Here is an 8,872-nt window from a genome sequence, read left to right as displayed (position 1 = left end):
GAATGGAAATATTTGACCAGCTCCGTATGAGCAGCTTCAATATTTAATGATGTTTCTTCAACGTTCGAATCAATTCGAGTAATCATTTCACCTTGCTCAGTAACTAGTGAAGCGAGCTACAAAAATCCAAATGATGAAAAAATTCTAAATTGAAGAAAATATCTGAAGGAAAACCAAACATTATTTCATCACTTTTTATGCAGTGACCACTCATCATTATTTAAAGAGTTCTCTTATCCTCAGCAAATATCTTACATAACTTGAATTACATATATGTATCACTCTCTGAAGAGACTGTGTTCTTCCTGTCAGACACCCCATGGCAATGAACGCCACGGACACAAATACAACACATTATACCCATCAAAACTTAAGTTCTCTTTCAAATGACCCCAAGAAAGGGTGTTTATATACCTCACTGGACTATTTTGCAACTATATTGTTTGGGCAATAAAATCAAGCTTATTACTGACCAGTGGAAAATATAACCTATTAAAACAAGGATTTAAATCATTATACCTTAGTCTGTTGTTGATGCACGCAACTTTTCCTCTATAGAAACTTAAGAGGAAAAAAGAGATTTGCTAACCTGACGAAAAATCTGACCCAACTCTGATATGCTGCTTTCAATATTTTCCATTGTACTTGAACGAGCTTGAAAATATGCGTCCTGTTCATTAATTAGTGAAACCTACAACTTTTCAAGATCATATTTTCTCATTTGAACCTTTTACAATACTTCTTTCCTTATTTCCTGACTCCATGAGGTTTGCAGCCAAAAGAAGCATTTCAGATGACAACAGAATGTTATTTTCCAATAATCTATTGGGTAACTAAAACTCAAAATGCTGGTTTTAGTCTAGATTTCCAAGTCGATCTCATGATGATCATATTCACCTTTGCAGTCAATCACAAGAATAAATTATTATTCCTCCATCTCATGCAAAAATAATAATTGAATCCATCTCATCAAATAAAACCTTTTATTAGGTATTATTGGCTTGAGGACAGGATGAATTACGAAATCTGTTGGTGAATTTGTCAGCATAGAAGATTTATCTTTAACAGAGAAGAGCAAAACATGCCATATAAGAAACAAAAAGTACCTGTTGTTGCAACCTTTGTTGCTCTAACGTATTTATATCAATTGCTACTGATGACGAAGCATTCATTTCATCTTGCAATAAAATTGAACCTACTATAAAACAATTTATCAAATGTTCGATTAAAAATAATCAAAGTCTTATGTCACGATCTAAGTAATCTAAACTCCAAGTATATTCCCAATCCAATTATCTTCATAAAGAATACCTAAATTCATTTTTGAAATTGTAAAATATTTTTGAAAAGTCGGAATAACTTACAGTTTCCGGAACTGACAGAAGGCGGTAAACCTGACGGCACAGGTTGACTTTGACTGAATTTTTCACGACGCGATTTTTGCTGTTTCATATTCTAAAATAGTATGACAATGCAACATAATGGAGTGCTGCATATAATCTCAAAGATTCACCGACAAAAGTAGCTAAAGGAATGCATGAATAGGCAATAAAACGATTTTCTGCATGTTGCTTTCTTGGAGACAAAGACAAAACTCGGCATACCAAAACTCAGCTTAAATGACCATCCCAATATCACATACCCAACTAAGTCTCTACTGAGTAGGTCTCGAACAGAAATTCTCAAAATCAGACATACCTCGGTTCTTAATTCCAATACATTCTGGAAATCCTTGCTGACACCTGCCAGCTTTGATTGGAGCCCAACAACAATCAACTGTGAATGCCCACGTCCTTGATCCTTTTTGTTGAAATTACCGTTATTTTTCGAAAATTCTTGCAACACTGCTATCTGCTTATTTAATCCTGTTATATCCTAGAAAATTTCATTTTATTAATTAATGAGCACAATTGACAACACTGATCCAAGCAACACTTCCAAAACTTACATGTTTTATCATTTGCGATAATTCTTCCACTTCTATCATGCGGTCGTCGAATAAAGACCGCCGTTTAGCTAATTCAGTTAACTTCTCCATTTTTGCACATGTTAAACTTAAATCACGCCCAATACGCCTACAAAAGAGGATTTTTGAAGAGCAAATTAAAAGGATTTGGAAAATCCAGTTCTTTTTAAAACAAGTATATCAAAATCAAACTTTTATCAGCTGAATCATCAAGGCTACATTCTACTTCCCCAAATTTATTCATTCTCAGAAAAAGCTGGATTTCGAATTGTAATAAAGATTACTTTGCAAGTTGTGCGAACTGTACTGATTGCTGTATTCTTGGCTCTCTTGGTGTATAGCCACTGACTCCATACATTTTCATCTGAAATTGTTTTTTAATCAGAAGTAATAAGTTACTTCGCACTAATTCTATCTTGGCCTAGAAACTGGAAGGGAAAGCTTATTTTATGTTCCATCCTTACACTACCGTTTCAAAAAAAAAAGCTCCAAAAGATGCTTTATGTAATAAATTAACCTGATATGACTTCGCTGTAGTACGAAACTCGCCAGTACGATCACGCGACGGCATTTCTTCAGTCGCTTTAATAAAATTAATCGATGAACTTTGCCCACACTTTGAGCTTCCCGAAGTGTTTCCCAGATAATCAAGGAATGGAGAGGTGTCACAGGTGGTACCAGAGAAGGTGTGCTGCAATTATAATGATTTACGAGACTAAAATAGAACGAAAATGGAAATTATTAATATTGCAAACTGCTGCATTATGATACTGCGGTGATTCTGCAAAACTGAGCATTAGTAGGTATTACATTTCATTGATGAAAATCATCGCAAATACTGTTGTTTCAAGTTTATTGATCAAAAACTTGATTTAAACGCTGAAATTCAATATGCCAATGAAAACTGAAACGCATTGTTGAATTATAATTAATAATCCTTTGTCATTTAAATTCAGATGTTGAACTTATATCATTATATGATCTATATGTTGTATTTACATCAACTTATGATTGATAGTGTTCCCACCTTTTTAATCTATATGTATAATTTAACCATTCCCCTATTTTTCCATATAAATATAAGTTAGTTGTTTAATAGACGCTTAAATCTTCTTAGTCATGGTTCATTTGCGCACACAGTTCGCGCTTTAACGAATAAATTCCAAATTACTTTCACAATACACCTGATGACCGAGTGTCCGCAATTTATTCCAAGACCTCCAGGACAATCTCAACAAGTACTAGTTACCTGAACTCCACTGATTCATGAAAAAATGCCTTAATGACCATCGCTAAACTCACACCACACCAACCAGAAGTTACAACCTAAACCTATTCGGAGCAAACGTAAATCAGGTACCAATTTTTCCATTATTTGCTCTTTTACAGTTTCAAATATCCATCGGTGATGCATTTGATAATCATCATGCCTCTTCCGATGACCTTATTCATCAAAATGTTAACTTCTACCAGCCCAAACAATGCCAAGCAGCTTTCAAAGTTATTCGCCAATCTAATCTATTGCTTACGCACTACGATTCGCATCTTTCAACTATTACTTCTGCAGACGTTCCCAATTATTTTACCGAATAATTCATTCCTCATTATTTTCTCATGACAGTGGCAAATTACTATAGTTGCTCACACGTTCAAATTTTCGTCTTCGGTAAAAAGAATCACACAGACAAAAACGAAAAGACATCCAACCAAAATGCTACCCATGAAGAAAATCCAGAAAATGCCTGTGCTTGTAGATCGAAAATTTATTTTTTTTGTCGATGCTTCCAACATTCGAACAAAGTATGGTGTTTCGATTTACAACAGCTTCAACACTGGTTCATTTTTTCCTTATTTGAAAATCGCAGTATTTACTGTTACACCATTCATCTCAGCAATGAAATCCAGAACAACAACAAAATTTTAATTGCAAATCCGATCACTTCATGCCTCCATTCAATGTACCATGCCTCGTTTCAGATAGAGAAATGTTATACACACACCACATACTCATAGGCCTTCGGTATGCTACCTGGCCGTTAATAAATTCTTCGTTCTTTCTGACCTTGGCTTCCTATCTCTCTCACAAACACATACGTACATATATGCACGCACATACATACAACACACCATAGGTGCAAAGGAATTTTAGCCCACCGTTACAATCATGACGTTAACTTGTAGGGTCAAGAATTCTATAAAAATTCATGCTGTTTAGGATAGTGCAACCTAGCAGGCAATGGGCTTCTTAATATAGTTCACATGTTAATATAACTTGTCTCAAAAGTTATATATTTTAAAATTTTGCTCGATTCCACTCTAATCTGATTTGCTCCCAAAAACTTTTTTAAGCCTTACTTCTTCAGTCGGTCTATTTATAAACTCTGATAAAAAACCACCTATATTCCTAGTGTACCACAAATCATTATGCTTTCCTAATTGACAAAAAAAAAATTGCAAAAGGCGTTAAAATACGCATTAAAAAAATTGTGAAACAAATAAAACAAAACATATATGAAACATTTTACATACCTGCGCAGAAGACCACAATGACGCAGAAAGATTTGCAAACGATGAGAACGGACTGGTTTTTGATTTAACAACGCCTTCTGAAGGAATATGATTCACGTTCGGATTCACACCAATACCAGAAGCTGTGACGCGTCGTCGTGTAACCGTCAAAGGCAACTCCGTTTCATTTACACGCATCAATAAATCCGCACACCCCCGTCAATACCTACCGCTTTCCTGAAATTAATATTGCGAATAAGTCAAAGTTTAATGATTTACACCAAACCCTTAATGTTATACATTCAATCTTCGATATTATACATTTCAATAAAAAATATGTATTTCACGACAATAACATCATGATCAAAAGGTTATTCTAAAACAAGTTTTTTAAAAAAAAATTCATTTAATGTAAGCTATTAGATCAATGATACTGTCACATCTATTAACATCATATATTTCAGGATAAAGTATACAAATCACAATAAAATAAACCTTTCAGAGCAATGATGCCATAGCTGACAAAAATAAGTTAGTTTGAAAATTTTTCCACCTAAATAAATAATTTCAAAAAATAGGATGATTGCCGTAAAGATGATAATGTGGGAAAAATTAATGCAAAATAATGATCAGATGACACTTATTAGATTAGGATAGAATGAAACTCTCGGATTCTTTGCTTCTCTTTCCCGCAGGCGGGATTGGGGGGACGGGGTGGAGGAAAAGAGAGAGACAGATGATCCTGAAGATTCATTGAATTCCTAATCCTCTCCTGTCATAACTCTAATTTCTGCAACAAATTATCTCTTCCTTAAGGACCAAAACCCTAATTGATGACAATTCCCTCCTCACCATGCTTTTACTACTCTTTGGCTGACGTGGTAATTGGGAATTCACGGTTACGGCCGTGAATTTGATGGATGGTAAGTATGCGAATTTGCATTTTATGAGGAATGGTACAATTAAGGGCGGGAGTGTACTGAGGGGGGATATGAGATATAGCGGGGGGGAAGAGATGAGATGTGGAAAGAGAAGAAATGTAAAATTTTATTGTTGTATTTGACAGTTAGATATTATTAGTAACATTAATAGATTAACAACATTAAATTTGAATTTGCAAATCTTTTTCGAATTTAACAAATGTCTTTTTTTTTTGAAGATTTCGATGTTGTAGTCAAATTTTAAATTTCGGTAAATTTTTGCAAAGTTTAAATAAGTTTAAATGTAAAAATAGTTTTCAGAATAAATTGTGTAGCTTCGTTAATGATGCAAAATATCGTAGGTGCTCTTTTCTTTCTGGTTTCAATTGCATTGATATTAGCTCATCAGGCACCATCATTTCCAGGTCAGAATGCGCAGAAACCACCAGAAGTAATTATATTTTTCTTGTCGTGTAGTATAGGGAAGTTAAAAAATTTACAACGAAATTATATATCCCTAAATTATTCCTAAATTCATTTCCCGCCTATTGAATAGGTTGTTTCTTATTCAATACTCTATATAACCTAATTTTTATTGGTTCAGTTTTTTTTCAATTATAAGGTTAAATTTTGCTTTTTTGAAGGTACATCATCAAGGTCAAATGCATCATCAACCACCACCCGCTCATCCTAATACACCCTCGCAGGGTGCTCGAGAGTTTGGAGGTGAACAAGCGAAAAATGTTGAGTATGCCATTACTATCACCTTTTTCTTTTACACTGGAAAATTTGACAGTGATTTTCTTAGCTTATAAAAGTTGTTACTTCTGAAGAATAGGTTCCAGTTCTTGTTGAACTTAGATGTTTTCTAATTCTCAAAATTCTTGAAAAAAAAGACTTTAGTCTTCAATAAGATATTAATATTGGTGGATGGTCATTTTTTTAACCTTGTACTAATTAAAGTCAATGTTACTTCCTACTGAAATTTAGCCTGGTCACTTTTCGAATAGCCGAACTCTCCAAAAAGTTTCCTATTACTATTCGAATAGTGGGAAACCCTTTGTTTAAACTAATTAAGTGTAAGGTGGGAATACTTCTCAGTCTGTACATGATTAGTGAATTTATATGGCTTTCATATCTTCAGTGGCTTGGGTTGATTCTTGCCATAAGTGGTATTTGGTGATGTAAGGAAAGTTAAGGTTACTTCGTTTAGCTATTATTTATATGATAAACATTGAAAAAAGAACTCTTGTTTTGGGTTTAAATAAATTGATGTGCAAGTGAATGAGTGAAGTTTCATTTGCAAAATAGCTCTTTCACTTCACTAATCAGAGATTGGATTGTGAAATAGTGAGGGCTACTGCTTGTGTTTTTCATTTCCTACTATTTATCCTTAATTAACAAACCTGTGCACCAGTCATCTCTTGAGCAAAGAGTTTTGATTGAGATTAAAATAGTTAAAATTGATTTAAGTCAGTCGCATCGTTAGCCATCAGAATCCAGTATTTGTTACGGGAACTTTTTAATTCTAAAAAAACCATAAGGTAATCGTAAGAAACCTCATTGTATCGTCTTTATTGACTGTCTTTATCGTCTTTTGGCATAATGTTGCTATGTTCGGTATCATAAATAAGTTTTCCTACCGAGTGTGAAATTAAGTTCTCGAAAAGTTGACTTTGGAAATTATCCATCTTTCATGCAGCAAAAACTATTATTGTTTATATTTTCTAGGCACATCAAGGAACATTTGGATGGCAAAATTGATCCAACTGCGAATATGACACCCGAGCAGTTGCAGTTCCATTATTTCAATATGCACGATGCGGATAAAAATGGTTTGCTGGATGGCCTTGAATTAATTAAAGCAATCACACACTTTCATGACGGTATTAATCATTTTTATCTGGAATATCATTCTACCCTATCTGTTGCCGTTACGAATTCTGAGTATTGAAATGAGAAAACGGTAAAATGGAATTTGATGCATGAAATAAAAGTTTAAGCTAATGAAAAAATGGGGACTTTGTGGATGTATTTCATTTATTATTAATTTCAATAGGACATTCCAGAAAATCGGGATTCCCGACAAGATACATCTCAACTACCACCAGTACTTACGGAAATAGAAATTGAACGGATGTTAGATCCAATCTTTGATTCTGATGACCTTAACCGAGATGGTTTTATCAGTTATCCTGAATTTTCCATAGCTCAAAAACAACGAGATGAGCAAATGAGACAGCAATACCAGCAACAACAACAACAACAACAACAACAACAACAACAACAACAACAACAACAACGTCCACAGCAATGAGAAAAATGCTTGTCTTTTAGTTGCCACTGTTTTTAGTCATAATTTATGGCCAAACTGGTCGTAGATGGTTGTGAAGATGTCTGTTTTGCTGGAAGCTTGAAATACTCATAGAATTCACTGTGATGATGTGGTTTAGGTTTTTATATCTTTTACCCATTTATCTATTACATGCGGAAGGTCTCCACAGTTCACGAATATTGGTGAGCTATTTTTTCAGTAAGCTTTTAATAGGCACAAACGATTGTACATATCGAAAGCAGTATTGCTGTAGACAGTTGGCAAAGCAGATGTTTGTTTTCAGCGTTTTTATACTTCTAATTTTCAACTATTGCCAATGCATATTATTAGCCAAATTCTTACTTAAACGCATGTACTTATTCCAAAAGTTTGGTTTTTTTTCTTCTATTCTATTTTGTTTTGCTGGATATTCTTGATGCAGATAGTTAATGGGAAAATGCTGTTACAATTTAAAAATAAAATGAATTGTTTATGTGATTCCTTCTTGAATACTGGAAATGGAATTTTTTGAGAGGTGATTGAATGCCTGATTTAAATTTAATTTCCTTTTCCTTTCGCTTTTTTTTCAACTGAAATTAACTGAAACTTATTACCTATCAGCTGTAGAATTCAGAACAGCTCTAAACTGAAATAGCATTCAATCAGTCGAATGATCATTAGCAATATCGAAGAAAAAAGTTAATGCAAGGAATCTTGTTAGTCCTTTGGATGGGACTTTTTGAAAGATTTCGATACTTTGAAGATGCTGACGTTAATTCCTTTCAATTTCTTCAAATGCTGTGATAATCAATTTTATAATTTCTTTAATTTGAAACATTAATATTGTAACTTCATTCTTTTTTTTCATCAATAAAGTATGTTCCATAAATAGTTCTGTAAAAATCGAAATACACTATCATTACAAGGAAGAAATTCATTGTGAGGAATAGCATATGTTTGGTATTAGTTAATTCCGAAAAAATTCAAAAGAAAGAAGAAATTTTGAATTTTCGGTAATTGATCGACCATCTTTTCACAATCCATTATATGAGAGAAAACGATCAAATCAAGTGGAAGATCAACGGATAAGACTCTCAATTGTTGAGCTATCTGAAATCACTGATCCTACCATATCTATCGAAACGTATATAAATCAATAACTTG

At 33.6% G+C, this 8,872-nt stretch overlaps 2 protein-coding genes across 2 annotated transcripts in view; one reads left to right on the top strand and one right to left on the bottom strand.

Moving 5' to 3' along the window:
• Positions 1-4,719, bottom strand: part of LOAG_18656 (hypothetical protein) — a 5,639-nt gene extending 920 nt beyond the window's left edge. The window contains exons 1-8 of the mRNA XM_020451321.1: positions 4,496-4,719; positions 2,484-2,657; positions 2,251-2,330; positions 1,949-2,075; positions 1,699-1,875; positions 1,365-1,455; positions 1,107-1,198; positions 590-691 (exon numbers count right to left, since the gene is read on the bottom strand). Coding sequence (XP_020304902.1) covers positions 590-691; positions 1,107-1,198; positions 1,365-1,455; positions 1,699-1,875; positions 1,949-2,075; positions 2,251-2,330; positions 2,484-2,657; positions 4,496-4,672 — 1,020 coding nt within the window. The 5' untranslated portion in view covers positions 4,673-4,719. The remainder of the gene's footprint in view (positions 1-589; positions 692-1,106; positions 1,199-1,364; positions 1,456-1,698; positions 1,876-1,948; positions 2,076-2,250; positions 2,331-2,483; positions 2,658-4,495) is intronic.
• Positions 4,720-5,709: 990 nt separating this feature from the next.
• On the top strand, positions 5,710-7,711 carry LOAG_10237 (EF hand family protein; the record flags this gene model as incomplete). The annotated part of the gene is made up of 4 exons (XM_003145764.2): positions 5,710-5,845; positions 6,039-6,142; positions 7,126-7,280; positions 7,464-7,711. The coding sequence occupies exons 1-4, from the start codon at positions 5,738-5,740 to the stop codon at positions 7,709-7,711; spliced, it is 615 nt and encodes a 204-aa protein (XP_003145812.1). The 5' UTR covers positions 5,710-5,737.
• Between the last annotated feature and the right edge of the window lie 1,161 nt (positions 7,712-8,872).

The sequence above is a fragment of the Loa loa genome, assembly GCF_000183805.2.
Source record: "Loa loa unplaced genomic scaffold supercont3.427, whole genome shotgun sequence".
Classification (NCBI taxonomy): Eukaryota; Metazoa; Nematoda; class Chromadorea; order Rhabditida; family Onchocercidae; genus Loa; species Loa loa.
Note: the sequence above shows the minus strand (reverse complement) of the source record. Positions and strands in the feature narration are given on the sequence as shown.